The 22,606-nt window shown below is 43.9% G+C and overlaps 1 protein-coding gene across 3 annotated transcripts in view; it reads right to left on the bottom strand.

Annotated features, from left to right (window-relative positions):
• Positions 1-1,743: 1,743 nt before the first annotated feature.
• LOC114796685 (E3 ubiquitin-protein ligase SH3RF3-like) overlaps positions 1,744-22,606 on the bottom strand; it is a 120,864-nt gene continuing 100,001 nt past the window's right edge. For all 3 annotated transcript variants that reach the window (XM_028991099.1, XM_028991100.1, XM_028991101.1), the window contains exons 7-10: positions 20,262-20,527; positions 15,536-15,867; positions 11,562-11,908; positions 1,744-4,872 (exon numbers count right to left, since the gene is read on the bottom strand). In XM_028991099.1, the coding sequence (XP_028846932.1) occupies positions 4,704-4,872; positions 11,562-11,908; positions 15,536-15,867; positions 20,262-20,527 (1,114 nt within the window). In that variant the 3' untranslated portion in view covers positions 1,744-4,703. The remainder of the gene's footprint in view (positions 4,873-11,561; positions 11,909-15,535; positions 15,868-20,261; positions 20,528-22,606) is intronic.

A 22,606-nucleotide genomic window follows, 5' to 3' on the forward strand; every position in this document is an offset into this window, starting at 1 on the left:
AATACCACAATGTGGCTTCACACCTCCTTGGTTTGCGAGTTTGAATCCCGGTGTCATGCCATGGGGTGCAAAGGAAGCGCGAATGCTCGATGTCAGGAAACGGGTGGTTTTAATAAACGAAAGAAATAGAGGCACGATGGCCAAAACCTACAGAAAGAAACCTACAAAGCGGCACAACTTCATCAATGCCGGAGAAGGGAGGGAGGGAGAAATGCAACATATAAAGGGTTCTAATCAGCCACACTGAACGAGCTGCAGCCGGAGAGTGATTCTAACCCGTGTGTGTGTGTGTGTGTGTGTGTGTGATGTGCAGCACCTGGCTAGTCCAGGACTTGCTGTGGCATCACACCATACTGTGCTTCAGAGCCAGGCGACCGAACCTGGTGTGGCTCTCCGGATCTCAGGTGCCTGGTCGTGCACTTCATCTTCCTGAAATCCTCCTCGGCTCAGTAGCTCCTCAGCGGTCAGGATCATCAGGATGTTGGGTGGTAGTAGCCTAGTGGGTAAAACACTTGCCTATGAACCAGAAGACCCAGGTTCAAATCCCACTTACTACCATTGTGTCCCTGAGCAAGACACTTAACCCTAAGTTGCTCCAGGGGGGGACTGTCCCTGTAACTACTTATTGTAAGTCGCTCTGGATAAGGGCGTCTGGTAAATGCTGTAAATGTAAATTCGCAGACAGTCCACGTAGCCGGCTCTGACAACTGCTCTTGGATTTGGCTGCGCCTTGTTGAGCAGTCGACCTTTCAGTAGCTTCACACATAGATCCAGAAGTCAGATGTTCAAGCGCATCACAAAAGCTCATTAAAACAGGACAGTTACAATTTAATCGGACTACTGTCCATGTGTCAGTACACAATTTGCACCTCTACAATAGCTGGCCGCTTTCATCTTCTAAGTATTAGACACTCACCGATGAACCAGAAGCTCACAAAGTCCCAGGTTCAAACCCCACTTACTACCATTGTGTCCCTGAGCAAGACACTTAACCCTGAGTGTCTCCAGGGGGGACTGTCCCTGTAACTACTGACTGTAAGTCACTCTGGAAAGGGCGTCTGATAAATGCCATAGATGTAAATGATTTATGGATGACCAATCACATCATAGAACAAAATCAATAGATAAACAGTTTAGCTGTTGCTGTGAGTGGTGAACTGAATCAGCTTTACAGCTGTAGATTTTATTTATTTCTGAGGTGCGTGTTACGTGGAGCATATTCTGAAGGAGAATACATGCAGGATTCGTTAGTTTGACATTTAGAGGGTTGATATTTGCTAAACATGTTTATGCATATTTTAAAAATCTGATTTAACACAATAGATGCCGACTGTGGGTCACGACTCTACATCGATAGAGGTCTAGGAAGACAATGACGGGGGTAAGAATGAACCGGAACTACCAGCAGCAGAATTGAAACATTTAAAAAATGCCTACAGGTCAATCCTGATTATTAATTCAGACCATGATATCGGTTTAGTATTATTATTAGAACAAAATGTATGCTTTAAAACAAAGGCATTTATTGCTAAAATGCACTTGACATGAAAAACCAAACAAACCACATGTAGTTAATACAAGACAAAATGGAAATGAATACAATGCTGATTACCAGACAAGTTCTGAGGAAATATTCCTCAATATCTTGACCAATTGACTATAAATATGTTTTCACAATATATAAGTGAAGTGCAGTCTATATGCCTATATAAACTCACTTCACTATATAAATGTGAGGTGCATTTTATAAATATAAACACTTCTCTTTTTCCCAACGCAGTACTGTAAAACGCTTTTCTTTTCTCATTTGGCATAAATCTTCATGCTGAATTATATCCTTTAAAAAAAAAAAAAGTCAGTGGTACACAAGCTCTTGTCACAAGTTTTGAACAACCCTGAACTCAACACAGGCCTGTGGGGGGGGTGTCGGGAGGACACCCCATCGAGGGGAGACTGACGCGTGCCCCTCCGACAGAAACAACACCCTCCTATATTCACAAAATTCACAGGGAGAAAAGTGCATGTTCTTGAGAAAAGACATATTAAAAGACAACTGCGCACAGTTGTTTCACAACGAGAACAACATTGCATTTTTAATCATTAGAAACAAACAAACAAACAAACAAACAACAAAAACCAAAAGGCAATTGGGCGAGGACAAGAGAGACAGACAGAGCACCACGAGTTGTTGGTAGTCATGGACATTGGTCTGGGGTGTTGCAGAGGTGGCCGTTGGGTAGGGGGTCTCTATAAATCTGTCCGCACTGTCTGCCGCTGGCATCGGCCTGCTGAGCCGTTACCCAGAGGGCCGTGCTGGGCGAGGCTCTGGTGGACCTGCTTTGATAAACTAACGGTGAAATATGGGGACGGGGTATCGGTTTCGGCCAGGAGCCCCAGGAGAACGGGATCACTCGTCGCCGCGGATATTTCCTGGGACTGAAAGACGGGGAGGACAGGGCGTCCGCAGGGGAGTGACTTTTCCCATGTGCTTATCGCGCCTGATGGCGGGCGCGAGATTGAGAAGGCCTTAATCTGTGTGCTTTTGATTTACCCGCGTCCTGTAATCTCAGTCAATCCCCAACTGCCCCCCCAACACGGTAAATCCGCAGTATTTCGACACCGAGCCCAGTGAGACATGGCAACATGTCTTTACTCCGATTACCCTGCACTTGTGCTTCCTAAAACACTTCCAGTCCATCCCAATGCTAAATCCCCATCTGTTTAAAGCTGGAAATGTCCTTATTATCCTGCCAGAGTCCCTGGTTTCAGCAGCACCTGTGTGAGGGTGCGGCAGGCGCGGGGTGTTCCGTTCACCCCGCCTGTGCCGGGTTATGGATTTTAAAAAAGGATTTAAAAGGCAGGCTTCCCCAGCATGCTAACGTGGCTGTTTGCCTAGAAAAGTAATTATGTGCTTTCAGTTCCACTCGTTTCCTCTACGTCAGGCCCCTCTGCGCTGGAGGAACTACTTCCCACTTCCTGTGAGTATTGGTGGGAGTTTCCTCCTTTTTGGTGTGTTTGCACTGCAGGAACTAGGAACGATTGCAGTTGTAATTCATCTCATATATCAGGGTAGCGTCTAAACCTCTCAACTGGGAACTACCAGTGACAGGGCTGCCATTTTATAAAAAGCCGTGTAAAGACTCACAATCATTCGTTGTCAGATGACTTTCTTCACGTCACAGTTCCTACAGGCGATGCCAAGGGGAAATTACGATAATGGGCAGGACTTTAGATGTTACATTTTTAACATCACGGTGTAGACAAAAACAATACCAGCAAATGAAATTGTGATTAGTCTTGGAGTTCCCCTGGTGGCCAGTTCCTATTATTGCGTTCCTATAAATACTCGGCCCGAAAGCACCTAGGAAAGCTCTATTTTCAAACTGGCCCTAAGCGCAGTGCAACGCACAAACTTGCTCTTGTAAGGCTACACGCTTGTTCGCTGGTGTAAGGTCAAAACTGTCCTCAGGATGTCCATAACTAAATAAAACCAGAAAGAGACACAATCTTTAATGACGGATGAAGGTTTAAGTAGTCCAGAATGAGGCAGTTGTGCATGTAATCGCTGTTTCTAAAAACTTAATTAGAGATCATGCTCCTGGTGATAAAATGATCACTTATTAAACAAAAAGGGTAGTTTCTTTCTCTTCAAGCGGTTCATTAACCAAACGCTGCGAAGCACTGCGCTAAGTACCATTTGTAAAATAGTGGCCCTGTTGTGGATTGTGGATTTCTTGTGGGGGCATGAGGATGACCCTTGGTCGATTACAACACGCTTCTAGAACAAGCATGGAGAGCATTTAGCAACACAACAGAAATGTCTGAGCACTTTGTCGTATCCATAAGACACATTTACATGTACATGGAAATTCATGTATAGAGCAAATACTCGAATTGGTAGAAAAATATGGGTCCAATTACCCTCTAACCTCAAAGCTACAGTAGACATACAAAGACGTGTAGGTCCGTCAGGATTTTCTGAAATGAAAAGATCAGAATAGCAGGGGCCTGCTGTGGTGGACGACTTCTGGATGATGTCAATTCTGCTACAGCGCCCCCTGTCTTTGAAAATAATTACTGTAAATGTGCTTTGTTTGTCATTCAATAGTCAAATTTCCATTATTAATTTCTTAAATTGTGATTTGGGAGAACCTGTGTAGCGTCATATCTGGATCTTAAAAAGGACCCATATGATGAGGCTGTCCAAATGAAGACACTGCAGCTGCTTCACAAACACAGTACTGTAGAAAGAGACGAGGTGCGGCTATCAGGCCCGTTGGGAGGCTGGTTCTGGTGTTGGCAGGTCCGAAAGTGGAAGGCACTGCTTGAGCCTGGCATCACTCAACTAACTGCTAACTGTCCAGTCTGTGCCTGTAGGAGTGCTTTTGAAATCGATCTCCAATCCGATGAGGTCAACGTGGGGCTTGGGCTTCATGTGCTTCCAGGTTAGAGAGTCCGAGAGAACAGGGGAGCTTTAAAACTGGCAGTAATGGCTGTGAAGTTTGAAGACTGAGGTGATGACGTTGCTGCTGTTGAAGGACCTTGTGGTCTGTGGTGATGTTCTGTGGCTGTTTGTGGTCAGTGTGCCATGTGACTGCATCATCGCCATGGTGAAGAGGGAGTTGGACGGCCCCTTCTGGCGCTGCATGCTGGGTGTTCACCTCGTTGGCTGGTTGTTGCTGGTGGACCCCCAGCTCCGGCCCTCAAAAGCTCTCCACAAAGCTGCCGGGGAAGAGGCCGGTACGGCCCGTGCGCTGGAGGGTGCCCTTGTACCAGCCGTCCTCCCGCTTCTTGTGGACGAAAACGATGTCGCCCTCTTTGAGCTCGATCTCGGCCTCGCTCTGAGGCGGGTAGGGCACCACCACGCGGAACCTGCGGACAGAGGGCAGAGACACGGTTGACGAGAAGCCCCAATAAGACCTGCAGCCGATGAAGAGTAGCATGCACACCGCATCCAACGGTAAGGGGGTCCTGATTTAGGACCACCTCGCTGCAGCAGAGGAAACATGTACCTCTTTGATGAGGAGGATTTACAGCCCAAGTCTGCGAAAGAAGGCACGAAAACCTCTCATTTGAGCTCTGAACCTGGCCTCGACCATCGGTGAGGCCTATTTCCCAATTCTGAGGTAACCTGAACGGTTGCAACGTACGCGTTCTCGCGACTCCTGCTACATGCGCACAGCCGCGTCCTCCCTGCACATCTGGGAGCCTGACGAACCCCAGGCGGTGCTGGTTATTGCTCAGTATTCAACATCCTCATGCATGCTGCTTCAGCAGTCTTGTGTCTGGAGCGGCGATGTGTCACCGTGCGCTCGATCGCTTTCATCCGTCAAACGAACGGGATGAATCAGGAGGGGCGCCGACTTGATTCTCAAACCACGCCGCGGCAGGGCGGCACAATTCTTCTTCGAATGTCAGGCGCGATTTTGTTCTTCCAGTCAAGATCACAGGTTTTGAGCTTTACCAAAAAGACACACACCCATTCAATGAAATAGTAATCCTGCCACCGAGACCTCTACTAAAACTGCAATAAATCCCACAATTACTTCTAATAATAATTACTAAGCACACCAGAGGGAGCGCAATACTGTTATACTGCGGTATTGGAGTAATGGGGTCCCGCAGATGCGCAGGATTAATGATTACCCAGGGCTCCCCATTACCCATTTCACTCTTATTCTGATGATTACATCACAGTTAACCCTTTCACCTTTATTCACAGATTTTGTTGCACAAACATTATTTGAACAGGTTAAAAGATTCTGAAAAACAGTGTTGTGATACATTGCAAAAAAGTTTAAGAAGTTTAAGAAAAACAAGTCACTGGTTATTGCAAGTCAGTGGAACTGGACTATTATAAGCTGTTGACATGGAACTGTTGCAAAAAAAACAAGGTTCGCGATTCACTAAGACGTGATTCAGATTTATGCATTATTAACTATGCAGCACGAGCCATCCTTATTCATTTTGTTAATTTCTATGAAATACGTACAGCATAAAGCACGTCCCTTTCTTTCCAGGAAGTGCTTTACCTTCACTGGCTACTTGTGAATATCACTTTGCCTTTCAGATATTAAAGTACTACCAATTGCAAGGCCAACAGCTTTAAGATGATCTCCTTTTCAGAGAAGAAGGATGTTCATACGGGAGAAAGGGATTCGGCAGTGTGCTTTCGCCATTGATTTTGTCTGAAGCGCAGTACATCTTGTCCCTGTAATTATAGAGGAATACATCTATTACTGTTCGAGCAGAAATCACGGCGCTATTGCTGCTGCGTTGACCTGCTAATTCTCATCTGCCGCTTTGAGGGGAAAAAAAGAAAATAAAATGATCGTTTTTCATCGCGGCCATGAATTACCGCGCCCTGAGTCGTGAATGTGGAATGGCTGGGGGATCCATAAGTCTGTCAGGACTGGTGAAGGGCACATAATGCACGAGCGTTCAGAACCACCGACTGCCTTTGTGCTCTTACAGTAGAGAAACGTTGGGCCCCCCTCACGCCCACCTTCGACGCCCAGGCTTTGATGCGGGAGAGGAAGAGAGAGTGTTCAGGAGACGGATGGCAATCAGGCAAATTTGTGTGACTTCAGCATGGGAAAATGCACGCTCTTAGGGACAATGACAGATACAATGTGCAGTTTAACACCGCTTAATGCCCCAGGCTACGTTCTGGACGTAATATCTGATTATTCCACTAGAACAACAACCATTTGTTTTTGTACAGTCCCAAATCACAAGCAGTATTTGTCAATGGGCATCACAGCCACTACAGATGACCCCCCTCTAACTTAGACCCTCTCTGGATACAAGGAACATCTCCCTAGAAAACCCATATGGAGACAAACGTTGGAAATGAGTAATTCAGAGAGGAACCCCCTTCTAGGGTAGCAAGAGCTTGTAACGGGCATCGCTGCAATGTTACTGTTAACACAGGGTTAACAAGAGTGATGAGAGTAAGATTATTTATAAGATGGTCCATGTTGATGATGCTCAGTCATGAGTCCACAACAATTCATCTGCAACAAAATGTACGCTGTGCTTTCTATCTGTAAAAATCTAGCGCAACAGGTTTCAAGGTTTTTAATGACCGTGGGAACTCATCTTGAGGCATCACAGAAAGACAGAAATTCATACTCAGACGCTGAAATGTTGATTGTTTTTTTTTTTTTGGAATGCCAAATAATCTTTAATAAATCTATTAATCTCTTCTACAATGACAAATGGTGGTGTCAAATCCTTGAACACCACAAAGCTTGTTTTTAGAAACACAGATTAAAAAAAAATCTATTAACCTCTTCAATCATGTTATCAGGTTATTTAAAATATATAAATTAATAAATAATTAGCTCTAATAACAAGCCCCGGAGCTGGGTCTACTCTGGATTGACGTACAGCCCTCCATATCCCTAATGCCCTGGCTATGGAGCCTTATCAGAGAAACAGACCTTAAGATACCTCTCTGGTGGGTGTGTGACCTCACTTAATGAACTAGGGGTCAGGGTCTTATCTCACCCCGTATCATGCAGATGCGTGCGTGCCTTCCATCTCCCGAGTGCAAATGAAGAATCACAGGAAGAGGATGACATGGAGAAAAAAAACTGCAGACTGCAAGTGACTACTGCTGGACGTTCTGCAATGTTGCAGAGGTGGACTGTGTGTATATGGACTGGGATAAGGCCGGGATAATTACTCTTTGCTAGGAATGCACCTCTGCCGGCATGTTAAGTGCGCTCAGTCATTCTCCTGACGTTCACACAAACATGCCACGGAGATTTGGTTTACATCACTAGCACCTACTGTCTGGGCTTTGGAATGACTAATGCACTTTATTTTGACTGGAGGTGTTTCATATCGACCTGCTCTGATTTGCAGTGGTGGTATTTCACTGCAGATAAGCGCAAAGTCTTAAGCATCCAGGGACGGAATAATGAATAAATAAAGACTTACGCCCTTCTCTGTAAGCATTTTATAGATGATGGTGACTACATGAATAATGCACAAATCAGCATGAATTAAAAAGCCATATATGTCCTTTGGTCCATATATAATTATGATCAATAGTATAGCTTACTGCAGGAAAAGCAGGCTTAGGCAGAAGGTGGGATGAGGAAATATAGTGTAATGTCTCATGAATAAGGAATGTGAAGCAGTGCAGGCAGTTCCTCCGTCTTCTTCTCAGTGGGACTTCATGACTCCATTTGACTTGAAGGCGCCTGAGAGCCTGTCCACACTGCAGTAGAGCCACAAAAGCACAAACTGCTTCCTAACACCCTTCAACTTTCATGAAGAGGCACATTGAAGTGCACTTAGCCATATCAAGGATGATGTCTTACCACGGTAATAAATACAGTCATGTTTTTTTCACTCCTTTGTTCTGCATTACTTGCTTTACTTTAATTGCTTAGTACAATCTGTTCATCTCCCTTATTTTTGTGTTCTAAACAGAGGTACTGGATTTACTAATCAAGCAAATGGATCCAAATGGAACTTTAGATGCCACTTATTGGTCCCTTTCCATATCTTTGGAACTAGAAAGAACTGTAATAAATCCAAGTATCTTTGGGTATAAATAGGTTCTAATTGAAAAACAAAGCTATAAATGCTTAAAGTCTTTATATCTATATAATATCTTTATATCTATTTATATCTTTTTATCTGGGTTCCCTGCCCACCTTCCCCGGTATTCTGAACTGCAGTTATTCCTAGATTGTATAAAATAAAAATTATATTGTTAAAACATGACTACAGGGTATCAGTGACGGGGATCAATGGTGGACAAAGTACAAAACACATGTACTTGAGTGAAATATTTAAAAATAAAAATCCTTCTTTTAAACTAAGTACAAAAGTATTAGCCTTCAAATGCACTTAAGTAAAAGTACAATGATTTATTTTGACCCTAATGTTCTACTACAACATTGTATTGTAAATCATTCATCCCAATGGGAAATTTCAATATTGTACTGTATATGTATGTCTTTGTGTATTAACAGAAACTGGCCAAGTCCAATTTTTTGTAACAGGCTGTGCTTGTACACATGTATAAGACGCCAGGAGGTTACAAGCTAACCATGAACACCTGCTTTCTGAGCTACAATCTACTTGCTTCTGTCACGGTTCCAGCGTGGGACCAGAACGTGATCGCATGTTGGAAGAAACGAGAAACCCCGGTGCGATTGGACGCAAGGAGGCAGGTAAGTTTCCTCCAGTTTAAAATGCGAATGAGAGCCGGCGTGAGCTGCAACACCTCACGGATGTTGACATTCGCATTCTAGGCTGAATTGGGGAAGCGACAGGATGAGAGGGAAGAGTTGAGAGTTGAGGAGATGAACAGGATAAATCTTACATAGTTGAGAAGGAAAAAGAGCCGAGTTGTGTTGATGAATGCCAATCAATGACTGATCAGATGGTCATGGCCACCTTGCCAACTTATGGGAGTAACGTAACCTCATCTCTGTATGGCTCCCGGTCACATGGATGGAATCATGTGACAGTTACACCACTAGTGGCCCAGCATGCTATGTTCAAATGCACAGTATGGCACTGCTGGTTAGTACCTGTGACCTCGAGTGAGCCAAAGTGGGCTTCGTCTGACCATGTAAATGCGAAGGAATGGACCCCTATTTTCAGTGACAGTGTCATGTCTGGATTCCCTGCCCACCTTCCCCGGTATTCTGAACTGCAGTTATTCCTAATCAGCTTCCTGCACCACCAGGCAAACTCTTTTGCCTTTTACTAAGGAGTGGCTTCCGCCTGGCCACTCTACCATACAGGCCTCATTCGATTGCATCTCTGCAGGTGGATTGTCATGTGAATGTTGAATGTTGTCCTCTGTCCACAGAGGACTTCTGGAGCTCTGACAGAGTGACCATCAGGTTCTTGGTCACCTCCCTGACTAAGGTCCTTTTTTCCTGATCGTTCAGTTTAGGTGGTCAGCCAGCTCTAGGAAGAATCCTGGTGGTTTTGAACTTCTTCCACTTATGAATGATGGAGGCCACTGTGCTCAATAGAACCTTCAAAACAGCAGAAAATTGTGAAACCTTATATAGACAGGCGTGTGCCTTTCCAAATCATGTCAACCGTTTTTTCACAGGTGGACTTCAATTAAGACGCAGAAACATCCCAAGGGTGATCAGGGGAAATTGGATTCTGTAATAGTCTCAATTATATATCACACCAAGCTTTAGCCTTAAGAATTAACCACAATTGATTGCTAAATAAGTGATTAAGTAGTTAAAATATTTCATTTGAATGACAACCCTAATATAAACCTGTTTTTTTTTATAATACACCTATAATATAAACCTAATATAATTCCCATTTTAATGAAGTTTAGGCCTAAGCTGGGCCAGTTCAATCTCCACTCAAATATGGCATCTGTTCTATGCTCCAGGTCACTGTCCTGCTGAAAGATAAATCTTCTCTAAACCCTGTTCCTTCCAAAGCATTCTCCATTTTCTGTTTTATTAGCCCCTCCACTCCCAAAGCTAAGAGTCACACCCATAACATTACACTTTTATGGCAGGGATCCTGTTCTCGAGATGATGCATTGTGTTAGTCTTGTGCCAAATATACAGCTTAGTGCTGTAGGAAGCCAAAAAGCTCAGCTTTGGTCCCTTTAGACAATAGAATATTCATGTGTTTGCTTTCTGTAGTGGAGTTGTATGACCCAATAAGAACTGTAACAGTAGTAACAGCAGAAAACAGGTACAAAATAAATGGAACACTAATTTTTTTATTTTATTTGAAGTTTGAAGTTCCTTGTTCCTCATCATTTGAAGTTCCTTGTACAATATACATGGTACAAAGACAAAATTCGGTTTTGATGTATGCAGATCCCTTTCAATGTACAGGTCCATATTCAGACAATAAAAATATAATATTATGCTCTTCAAAATTTAAAGCAGATTGCATGTTATGTACTTTTTGTTTGGCAAAGCATTTTATCTGAAAACAAGCAAAACCTATATAAGTAAAGACAAATGGAGTCCAGGTGTCTTTCGACATTGCTCTGGTAATGTATATGATACTTTCATCCTTGTTACTATGGAAACAGGAACACGGGAAATACAAAATGTCTATGCTATGTCTGTACATGCTGCAGCATAATGATAAAACTGCTCAACTTAATTTTCTGGTCAGAAGGACCAGTTTAGACCGGATCAAACAAGAAGAAAGAATATTCAAGGACGGATCAGTGCAAAATGTTCTGTTTCATGCATTTCCTGACTTACAAATTCCCCTAAAACACGTTCCGAATGATGGTGCTATACCACTGGTCAAAAGTTTAGACACACCACTCATTCATGTTTCTGTTTTCTGGATAGTTTTTACACTGTGGAACAAAATTGAACTTCTATTAACATGTAGCAACTAAACTAACAAAAAACTGACAGCCAGCAAGTGTTGAACACGTTGGCAGCTTTACCAAAAAACTTGTTTCCAGTATTAGATTCTCCAAAATAGCCTCCATCATAGTGTCCACAGAGTAGGCGTAAAGTTTTTGCGTGCTAGTGTATAAAGTATGAGAGCAGAAGTTGGTGTCGGCGTAGGTGACGTACCTCTCGCGGGACAAGGGCTTGGGTTCAGGACGGATTGCGAGCAGAGAGGAGCAGGGCTGGCGGGTTGGCGGCAACACGGAGAAGTTGAGGTCCAAAGAGCCTGACTTCCTGTGCAGCGGCTCCATGCCCATGGCCCCCTGCATCTCGCTCTCGATGGGGCAGGACCCCGCCCGGCCATGGCTGCCCACGGGGTGGAGCTCAGGAGCCATGGCCCCCTGCACCACCGCCTCCGACGCCGCCGGGGGCCGCGGCTCGTGTGTGGGGGAAACGGATGGGGGAGAGCGAGACTTTTTCTTTGCAGCTGCACCGGAGAGGAGTTTCAGGAGCCCGCCTCCCTTCTTTTCTTTCTGTATGGATGTAAAAATTCACAAGCAGGACAAAGGTAAATAATCCAAGCTTTTGTAAACTCCAACTCCCTTTTCTGCACACATTTTTCATCATCAAAGGGAGGCCAAGGCCCTTTGTTTATTCTCCCCAGCTTCTGTATACTAGAATCTGTGGGTGTAATTATACTGCAGAATGACTGCACTAGTCATTCACAGATTCAGAAAGGGCCAACTTAAGTATACATAATAATAATAATAATAATAATATGCATAATAATAATAGTTACAATAATAAGGATGAATTGCCAGATCACTTGCCAGCCACCAGAGGGCATAATGTATGAAGCTGTCAGAACACAACCAGAAATCTTTTCCCATTTTCATCAATCAGGGTGTACGGCAAGACAGGAGGAAGAAAACAGAAAAGAAAAACAGAAAACAAAACTCGATCTGAGATAGAAACTGGCAAAAATGGCACTGGCCGCATCACCCGGAGCAGGGAAAAAACTCATGGAAGCAGAATAATGTTGTCTAGCCAAGCCTCACAGAATAATAATAATGATCATTACTGAGCCTGTACTTCTCACTAAGGTGCACAATTGTAAATAACAGTCTATTAGTGTTAAATTGTAAAGTCAGGGGCAACAACCTGGAATATTAGGAGCATGTTTTAGGAGCATTTAGGACTTTTCACAGAATTATCAAAATATGTATGTCATTCCATAATAACATTAGACCAAATGTGTCAGGAAAAAACTTGTGATGGTTGAAAACTGAAAAAATGTATTCCCCAATATATGCTGTTACAGTACTTAACAATGCATTCAGAATACTTTTAGAATACATATAAAATACATGTCTGAAATCTATGTATCCATGTATCCACCACCTCTGGGTGGTGAATTTGCAAGGTAATATCAATATTTACTATTGATTGTTAACATCTCTACCAACCATGATACTGATCAGCTTTCTCCAAACCAAAGAAAAAAACAGGAGCTTGCCAAGTGAGCACTTTTTTAACTGCCCCACCACAATTCACTGTAGTTTACTCTCCCACCACTGACAGACACCTCACATTGCCGTTATCCTCTGCCCACCTCCCGGGGTGAGGAGATCTCGCTCGCTGTCTGCGAGCACTCTACGGTGAGTCAGGGGCAATTAACTATGAATAATCAACCCAGAGACAATCTGTCAGTGTCAGGGGGGAAGGGGAGCGCCCAGTCGCAGGCAGACAGCCTGAGCTGAGTCCGGGTTTATTGAGGAAAGGCAGTGAGGGAGGACGTGGGGTGTTTGCTTGTGGTGAATGAGATGTTGTGTCCACAGTGGGTGGGGCTGGGCTGCTCTCTCGGCTTGAGAAGCCATGGTGAGAATTGGAACAAAGCAGGCAGGGGTAAAACTGTGAATCCGCGTCAGTCCAGTGGGAAAATTCAAAGAGCAGAAAACAGGAGCAAACAGTAATCTGTCAGAATAATCCATCAGAAGCACAGAGAGAATTTCTAACTTTGAACAAGCGAGGACCTAATGCTGGACTTCTTCAGCGGGTTCTGGGGTGGGAGGTGCTGTAGGGATCATGACAGTCAGTCTTAGATTCCGTCCCCCTCCACACAATCCACCTATACCACATCAGATGTGTGAACACCTCAAACGCCACCCTGCTCTACCATGCCTTTTATGGCTGCCCACTGCTCACCAAGGGTGATGGGTTCAATTCAGAGGACACATTAAAAAAAAGAAAAAAAATTAACAAGAAACACAATTTTCAATGATGTTAATGCATGTGATGTATATATACACACACACCCAAACATGGACTGTCTATAGGGAGATAAATCCCATGTCAGAGTAACGGTTCTGTGGACCAGTCTATGGACCAGATGGTGTCAGGAAACAATCAGTGGATAAGATGAGTAGGCGGGGTCAGGTCGGTGCTTACAGATCACTGAAACTCAAACTGTCAGACAGTCCCAGAAACCATGCCCTGTGCCAAAACACACACTCAGAATCGCTTAAATCAAACATATCACCCATGCACTTTGAACGCAGGCCAGAAGGTTTCTCCTTCTCAGACAACGGGACTGACACAACTAATCAGCGGCATTTGTTAATCTGACTTGCCTGTCAAGTTTGGGCACACATGAAAAGTCTTGAGAGTTTATATAGAGATGGAATATGCCCTTTGTGGAATTGGAACTTTCATGATGTGTCGTAAGACTCCCAAAGCAGTCGGCGCTTGTAAGAATCTCAGGAGATGCTCATAATTGATGCAGTACGCAGCAGGACTACAGATTAGAGTTCAGAAGGTAAACAGCCTAAAGGCCACATATTTTACTGGCCCATCTACACACTTCATGGAATTAATTATTAAGATTAAAACTTGCTATAGTTGCATGTTTATAAAAAGAGACCAGTGTGGGAAAGAGGCACAAATGTGGAGTGTTGGGGATTTATGTTTTAAATAAAACACTGTAGAGCGCAGGCTAAAAAATGACATTGCAGACTATAACAGAATTATTTTTTTTTCTCCATAGTTCAGTGGGGCAACTTTGTAATTAGAACATTTCTGCTGATTCAGAGGATGCACCCTAATGCTGTGAAATGCACATGGTACTGTGTGCATTTAAATATTGGAATCTGGTGGCAGCTGCTCCAGCCACTTCAGAGTCTTTCCCACCAGGCGCTCACGAATGCACTGTGTCCACAGCAGTGGTGAGTTACTTTACACGCTCCACGGGAAGACATAATAGCTTCAACGAGCTGTAGACACAACACTTACGGCAAATGTCAGGCCCTGATAAAGAATGTGCTCTAAAAGCCACGGGCCCCTGTGATGAGGGCACAACGAGTCGTTATTTGATAAGTTTGAAGTCAAAATGGTTTCACTTCCTGAGTTTAAAAAGCTCAGAAGTGGCTAATGGGGTGAAGGGACAAAAATAAAAAACACAGAAGAAAGGAGGATGTTTTGTTAAAGGGGTTAAGGGATTAAATGACAAGAACAGAAGTCAAGTGACAGAGTGCAGCAGCACTGTCTGAGCACAGAGACCCCAGCAGGCCACTCCCCAAATACATTTTTGGACGCCGAGTGGATAATTTCAAACTGGTGCAGTATTGGGATGAGAAGCCATTAAGTGAAGTGAAGCCTGAAGCTCAGAGAGCAGGACGGCACCAAAAGAAACCTGGTAATGGAAGAAAAGCAGGACACAGAGATGCACATAATGTCAGAGGAGAGCTGGGGGAGAAAATAAGATGACATGAGAAAGAAAGTGATACAGAGGATGTTAGAAACAATGAAGAAACAGAATATCTATAAATCTATACAGACCATGTCCACTTTATTAGCCACATCTTGTGTATGTAGGGCAGATAATATTATTATATATAATATATTATAGATATATCTATCTATATCTATATTATAGATTGTCTATATACTGTAGATAATATATTCTTTAAAAACGTCCGGTGGTGGGCCAAAATTATAGGCTATTAGAATGTATACAGTATTGGGCACTTTTATCAAGAGTCCACAGTCTGGTCTGGTGTGTTACAGCAGAATTTTGGATTCATCAGATAAGACAGTGTTGCAACAGACAGGTAAGGGTACCTAATAAAATGCCCACATATGGAAGTGAAATGAACAGTCAGTACCTTCTCAGCTTTCTTCTCCTCCAGTTTGGGCAGGCTGGCGGCAGCCCCCTGGGCATGTGCGGGGGAGAGGGGCTGCAGAGGGCCGGCCGACACCTCGCCGTTCAGGTGGGCGGCGCTGACGTTGGGTGGCGTGATGGCGGCCGCCGCGGAGGTCAGGGGGATAAGCGGCCGTGTGGCGGGTGACATCGGGCTGCCCTGATGCGAGTGCTGTGGGGACACCATGGACAGCGGCCGGCTGGACGGGCCAGGGGAGCGAGAGGGAGACCCTTGCGGCCTCAGTGGGGGTACGACTATGGTGGGACGTTCAGGACTGCCTGCTGGAGGGCTGTGCACTGTTGGAGACAAAAAGATAGAGATCTCAGAATTCTCCACTTCACTTCCCTCTCTCCAGCCTTCAGTCGTTTGTCATCTCCACATCGATGATCACGCTGCGTACAGCTCCGCCGGAGCAGGGACCCATGGGAGGGTTTTCCTGACATACATTAGCCCACATCGACAGCCTTATCAACGGAACACAGCTCAACATGCATCTGGCAGAAGCAGATGTGCAGATGTGGTGGGGGAAAAAAAGCCTATACTGTGCCTGGAAGTGAAAGTGATCAGTTGTTACTTGTGACACACCACAGCACCCAGTGCACACAGTGAAATGAGGTCTCTGCATTTAACCCATCCCCTGAGGGAGCAGTGGGCGCCCATGGAGTAGTGTGTGGGGACAGTATCTTCTAAAGGGGGACCTCAGTGGCACCTTGGCAGTTCAGGATTCAACCTTCTGTTTACGGGTCTCCTTCCTTGCCCGCTAGGCCACCACTGATAGACAGTACATGAGATATGTGGCCTCAACCGTTCTTCACCTGGCTGCTGCTTGGAGCAACAGATGATGTCTCCATGTCCAGACAACGCTGACATCTGACACTCGTAGCAGAAGAAACCAGACTTCATGCTGCAGGATGTACAATTGTGGCCAAACATTTTGAGAATGCTTCAGTGTTTTTAGATCTTTTTCTCCGTTACTTCTGTGGTGAATTGAAGTATAATTACAACCAAGTTTATTGACAATTATATCAAGTTAATGTAAAGAGTCGATATTTGAGGTGCCCTGGCATGCTGTCAATCAACTTCTGGGCCAAATCCTGACTGATGGCAACCCATTCCCGCTTAGTTATCACTTTGGCCTTATGGCACGGTGCTCCATGCTGGAAAAGGCATTGTTCTTCACCAAACTGTTCTTGGATGTTTGGGAGAAGTTGCTGTTGGTACCGTTCTTTATTCATGGCTGTGTTCTTGGTAAAAATTGTGAGTGAGCCCACTCCCTTGAATGAGAAGCAGCCTCACATATGAATGGTCTCAGGATGCTTTACTGTTGGCACGAGACAGGACTGATGCCCCAAACAATCGGAAAAGGAGCTTCATCAGAGAAAATGATTACCCCAGTCCTCAGCAGTCTAATCCCTGTCCTTCTGACAGAATATCAGTCTGTCCTTCATGCTTTTCTTGGAGAGAAGTGCTGCCCTTCTTGACACCAGGCCATCCTCCAAACGTCTTCACCACACTGTGCATGCAGATGCACTCATACCTGCTTGCTGCCAGTCTTTTTGTGGCAGGGCATAAAATGCAGTGGAAATATGGGATTAAGTTAATTTTCATGGCAAAGAGGGACTTTGCAATTCATCTGATCACTCTTCATAACATTCTGGAGTATATGCAAATTGATAAAAAAAAAATGGAAGCAGAAAACGTTGTGAAAACCAGTATTTGTGTCATTCTCAAAACTTTTAAAAGCTTCAACCACAGTGGGCAGTGGCGGCCTAGTGGGTAAGGAAACAGACCTGTACTGTCCCCACACACTGGTCCCTGGGTGCCTTTCATGCTCACTAAGGTGATGGGTAAGATGCAGAGTGTGCTTGCTTTGTATCACAATCACTTCACTTTCACGTAACATCCTGCTAACGTAGGAACAGGCAGACTTCTAAGAAAAACTGTATCTGGCAATGACCCAAGTGTATGTGTCATAGTTTATTGTAACCCAGCAACAGAATTATACATAATAAGTCAGCAGCAGTTTTCATCTGGGTGCTTTTATAATTCAGTGTACTATCTAATGAACCCCTCCTAATTTCAAATAACTTGACCAGCTATAAAAATGTCTCTACAATCTGCTGTGATTTTGTGATCAGGTCATTTAATATATGGCACCAAAATATTACCATTATAGTGAACTTTATTTAGCAATTTTCAAAAGGAAAATATATCAGGGCTGTTCTTAAAACAGATACTCACCCTAATTGTTTTAAAGGGACAGGGTCTCCTATTAGGTTTCAACTTTATTCATGTGGGGGACTCCCATCATGAGGTTCAACATCATCCTCCTCACCAGGGAACCACGCAGGGCCCAGTGCTAAACAGTCACTGTCTGTTGCTAACTCACAGGTCACCCCTCATGGGAGAGATGACCTCAGCCAGAGCCCTTTAATTAACACGCACCGTACCCTTTTAAACACAGAAGTTCCATCACGAGGGGAGAGTCTACAAAAGTTAATGAGCTTTTCACCATCTTACAAAGCTCCACTGTCAGGGATACAACTGGCAATTGCTGCCAATACACAATGGCAGGCATTTCATTATTACTGACGGCTTATCTTAGCTGTAAAATGCTTTAACAAGGCCTTAAACATGCAAAATTGGGCCGTGTGCCACCCGGTGGCTGAGAATACATTACACAGCATGTTGCATGAATGCGTTCAAAAGGACGAGATCCCAGGATGAGGATTTTTCTTACAGTGCATCACAAATGCAGACATTTGAAAGAGATTGTTAACCAGTCATGTAACTAATGACACTGGTTTCATCCTTCAATTGTTTAAGACTGAACTATTTTTTTTTTTAGTTTGCTTGAAAATGTTTTTCAGGTAATAATTCAATTTCCTGAATATTAGTCATTATTCAGTGGTGGCCTAGTGGGTAAGGAAACAGACCTGTAATCGGAAGGTTGCCGGTTAGAATCCTGAGACGCCAAGGCACCACTGAGGTGCCACTGAGCAAAGAGCAAATTAACTATAAATCAACAGCCAAAAAAAAAAGAACCCTAACTCTCACTTGCCTGGAACAATCAGCATTCGGTGTCATATAAGGACTACACTGAGATGGGATACCAAATGAATGAAAAGGAAAGATAAATTAAATACGCTTATGTCTCAAAAAAAAAAACAGATTAACTATATTCTTGTAAACAAAAGATTTTATTAAGAAAATTATTTATATAATCTCTTACCCCTAATACTGAATATATTAATGAGCTTTTCTTATATGCTCTGTGCTGAGGTTTCAATATTGTAGATACAGGAAAGGGGAAATTAATGAATTAATTCCATGCGTATTCCCATCCTGTACCGCAAGCGTCGCGTACAACAGCATCTGTAACCGGGGTCCCGGTGACCTTGATGCTATGACAGGTATCATGTGCACTTGGCCAGAGCTCCACCATCTGCGTCTCTCACTGCAACCTGTTTCCCCCAACATCCCCCGAGCCAGAGTGACTTGACCCGGCGTGACCGCGACCATCTGAAGCCAGCAGCGGGGCCGGAGAGGCAAACAGAGGGCTTGTCAACAATCTTCCAGGGTTTGCGCTCATGTTCCCCAGGATAATGGGATGCAGATGTGTGAAGTCGAGGCAGGGGGAGAGAGAGAAAGCTGAAAACGGGGCCCTGTCATTACATCCCTGCTGAAAAAACAGTCACATAACCCCCTTGTCTGATGTCACTTTGGTGGGAGCGCTGGGAGCACGCAGAGCAGAGAGGTTATTCTTGGCACCGGCTCTGAAACATGTGAGCCCAGTTTTCTGGGACCTCAGACGGCGATCGCACGCACTTCAAATGGGACCGAGCGCAGATCTGAGCAGATAGGACTGTGGGTTCCTCCGCGTACCCCTCTCTCTCGCAGCTGCAATGAGACTTGTTAAAAAAGCACCAGATAAATGTCTCTGAGGGAAGCGTGAGACCACGAGTCTTTACTCATGGAAATACAACTTACAGGTGTGCCTGGAACTCCAGCCTCTACAGCTGAATTAGCACACGGAATTAAAGTGGCACCATGGTCCGCTGATTCTGGTAGTTCTAAACTCTAGTGGTCTAGTAGTTTGCTAAACCTGTCCTGCTGCTCGCTTTGATGCTGGCAACTTTGAAGCACTTCTTGCAAACGCGCTTGCCCACATCTTTTGGTTTTCCCGGTTCATCTGATATCAGAAATACTTCCAGACAGTGCTCTTGCTTTTTACATCTTCTAGCAAGCTTGGTGCAAGCTTCACGCTGCTTTCACCCGCTGCCATGTTTTAAGTGTCTCACATGTAAACGCTGGATCCTCCAGGTAGCCGCAGCAGGGGCTGGTATGCCTGTTCAAAACTGATGTAGTCTGCCGGAGACATCCGAGAAACTGGCAGATGCAAAAATTGAATTTAAGTATCGCTATCAGTGCTAATTGATATCAAAACCGATTAATTATTATTATTTTCAATTAGTGTCACATTACAAGATACTGTGCAGTTTGCACTACGGATTAATCCATGGAATGTCATGATTGAGTGTTACACCGATCTCATTTTTAGGTCTAATTTGGATGTCAGCTCTTGAGTTTAGACAGTATAGAAGTCGGATAGCAGAATGATTGTGTAACTCTTGGACATTTAAAGAACGTTTCATTCAACAGACGAAATGTCCGCAGGGCTTTTACTCACCCAGCTGCATAGCGGTGCGGGCCTGGTTAACGGTCTGCTGGCTCGACATGCGCAGGCAGTTCTTCAGGTGCATGGCTGCCGGCTGCAGCTGCGGGGAGGAGGAGGGGTTGGCCAAGGGCGGCGTTGATCTCGACGAGGAGCCCAGGAGCACGGGGCTGGAGGGGCCGGCCGAGCCAGGACTAGGGGAGCCAGGAGTCACTTTCGCCACTTGGGATTGGGCATGAGGCGGGAGACAGGCTCGGGTCTGGCCAACGGCGAAGGGAGCTCTGCGGGCGAGACGAGGCGACACCAAACCACCGTGCAGTCAGCACAGATCATATTTCATTGCAGAGCCCTGTAAAACCCTACCCAGCCTTTACACATATATCTATTTACACACTTACAAAGCACTAAATAGACTAGCATCTTCATACAATACTGACGTTTAGAATATTTTAGAATATTTTTGTATAGTTCATTCTGATCCCAAGTTAATAAATATCTAGTGGAATTGTATAGTTTTTAGTTATTTGCCAAAACTACATGCAACATACAAGGAATACAGTTAGACATGCATAATTACTGCCTTTTCAAGACCAAGTTTTTTTTTTATCTGACTAGTGTTTTAGGCTGCTTGTGTTTTTGTCTTTGTGATCTTTTTATTTTTCTATGGTTTATTTAAAGTACTTTCAGATTAATTTGATGTATTTAAATAAAGCTGCTTCTTTTCAAAACCTGTCAGAATAGACTTGGCCTGGCCATTTGTAGACAAAAAGAAAAAATCCAACAATTATTTTAACTTCCTTTCTGGTCCATATGTAGAATCTCTCTAAACTGTTTATCACATGGCTTCAGTTTATCAGATGCATCAGTCTTTTGTTACAACATTATCGCATTGAAACATTAAAAAAGTATATATTCAGCATAACTCACATCTATGCATGTAACTAAGCATGTAGCCTCGAACAGTGTTGCTCAATCGTGGTCCTGGCGGACCCCGTTCCAGAATATTTTCACTCTAGCCCCACATTAATCACGCTCAGTTGTTTCCTAAAAGCCTATTTAATATATGTGGCAGGTGGCTTCTTTTTAAACATGAATATGTAGAAAGTTCCAATAAAGAATCACTGACTCATAACTAGTGATGTCAAAACTAACGTTTTTGACGTGATGAAGACGAGACAAAATGTGACCAGCATATATCATGTGATTTTGTTGATGATTAAAAATGAGAATAAATATGGTTTACAAGATAAAAAATATACTAAAATGTCTCTTTATTTTCTGTGATGAAAACAAGACGAGACATTAATCACATATTATATCCTGTTACCTTTGGGGCAGTGGTGGCCTAGCGGGTAAGAAAGCGAACCCGTAATCAGAAGCCGAGGTGCCACTGAGCAAAGCACCGTCCTCACACACTGCTCCCTGGGTACCTGTCATGGTTGCCCACTGCTCACCAAGGGTGATAGTTAAAAGCAGAGGACACATTTTGTTGTGTCACTGTGTGCTGTGCTATGCTTCACAATGACAATCACTTCACTTTCACTATATTAAGCAAAACTTTTCTGATTCTAATAATGTAAGTGACTTTTTGAACTTTCATTTGAGGTGTTAGCTCCAAAACAACGAGCATTTCACATATGCTCTTGGTGGGTCCCAGCGCTACCACAAAAAATATGTGTTAACCAAAAAAGTGCAGATGTGGAAAAAAAACATAACATTTCTGAGTGTTGAAATAATGAAACGCCTTAAATGTGCAATCTGGCCATCCCCACCCCCACAAAAAAAGCTATTACGGCCAATCGTAATGAACAGCACAAGCCATGCTCTGCTAATTGGTAACAATGCAACGCAACGCACAGTCTGAACACATTTTCATTCTTAAACTCCTGGCATTCCCTCCAAGCTCCGGAGCGAGCCAGGGCTCGGCTAAAGAAACGCGCCAAAACCAGACGAGCGCGAAGAGCACTCAGGCCAATTATCTCCGAAAACGTTCTCCAGGAACGTGCGCCAGGCTGTATCCATTTGCTCAGATCTGCACGGTTTTAGGGCCCCTCCTCCATCTGGTTAGTAAGGCAGTCCAAGCTCACTAAACAGTCCATTGGTGTGTTCATTCCAGGGATGAAGGGAATAGAAGACTGAGAAATAAACTATTTCAGATATTCTGGTTTGAAAATGTTCTTTTCGATTCTCGATAATGGGTAAATAATATTACATCTCATTTTCAAATATTAATAACGGTAAAAATCTACCCATCCTTACATGCATAATGTATTGGAATGAGGGTGGAAGTATTATATTTTTATATTGCTGATCTGTCTATGCTAATTGCATGCATGAAACTTTGCATAGTTGCAAGCTGC

Source organism: Denticeps clupeoides, chromosome 9, assembly GCF_900700375.1.
Source record: "Denticeps clupeoides chromosome 9, fDenClu1.1, whole genome shotgun sequence".
In the NCBI taxonomy this organism is placed as follows: Eukaryota; Metazoa; Chordata; class Actinopteri; order Clupeiformes; family Denticipitidae; genus Denticeps; species Denticeps clupeoides.